The following is an 801-nucleotide window of genomic DNA, read 5'->3' as shown; positions in this document are numbered from 1 at the left end:
CCGCGCTGATTATGACCCTTTTTGAGTTGTATAAATCATTGTAAAATAGATAAATAGATAAATAAAATCATAAAAAAAATCAAATTGTATAAATAAATAAAAAATATCCGAGATGGCCGCGGAAACTAACCCGCGTTGATTATGAGCATATTTCAGCTCTGTAAATCATTGTAAAAGAAATAAATAAAATAAATAAAAAATATAAAAATATATATATACATGAACACAAATAAATCAGAGAAATGGCGAAGACATTAACGGATGTACATTCGTATATGCGTGTATCTACTGTAGCATCATAGTTATATACACACATATGTACATACAATCATACAATACATACGTATGAAATATGTTTTAACAATAACATTGTTTTCTCGCTAGGTCTAACTAAAGATCTATCATTTGATTTGAAGTGATAATCAACAAGACGATTTTCTTACATAAAAACAAAATTAAACAAGCGGTGTCTAAAAATAGGATTTTGAAAGTTTATATTTAGCAACGCTAAATGTGTGTGTGTGTGTGTGTGTGTGTGTGTGTGTGTGTGTGTGTGTGTGTGTGTGCAACCAAAATTACATATTGCGCTGTAGTGTGCATGTGTGTGTGTGTGTGTGTGCAACCAAATTTACATATTGTGCTGGAATGTGCATATGTGTGTGTGTGTGTGTGTGTGTGTGTATGTGTGTGTGTGTGTGTGTGTGTGTGTGTGTGTGTGTGCATGTATGTGTATGTGTGTGCATATGTGTGTGTGTGTGTGTGCATGTGTGTGTGTGTGTGTGTGTGCATGTGTGTGTGCGC

The 801-nt window shown here is 33.8% G+C and overlaps 1 protein-coding gene across 1 annotated transcript in view; it reads left to right on the top strand.

Annotated features, from left to right (window-relative positions):
- Positions 1-273, top strand: part of LOC122243512 (putative serine/threonine-protein kinase 2) — a 1,071-nt gene extending 798 nt beyond the window's left edge. The window contains exon 1 of the mRNA XM_043001115.2: positions 1-273. This exon is cut by the window's left edge and continues 798 nt beyond it. Coding sequence (XP_042857049.2) covers positions 1-9 — 9 coding nt within the window. The 3' untranslated portion in view covers positions 10-273.
- Positions 274-801: the final 528 nt, after the last annotated feature.

The sequence above is a fragment of the Penaeus japonicus genome, unplaced genomic scaffold, assembly GCF_977035675.1.
Source record: "Penaeus japonicus unplaced genomic scaffold, GWHDUDI00000001_assembly GWHDUDI00000010, whole genome shotgun sequence".
NCBI lineage: Eukaryota > Metazoa > Arthropoda > Malacostraca > Decapoda > Penaeidae > Penaeus > Penaeus japonicus.
The sequence above is the reverse complement of the archived record's forward strand: the minus strand, read 5'-3'. Positions and strand labels throughout refer to the sequence as shown.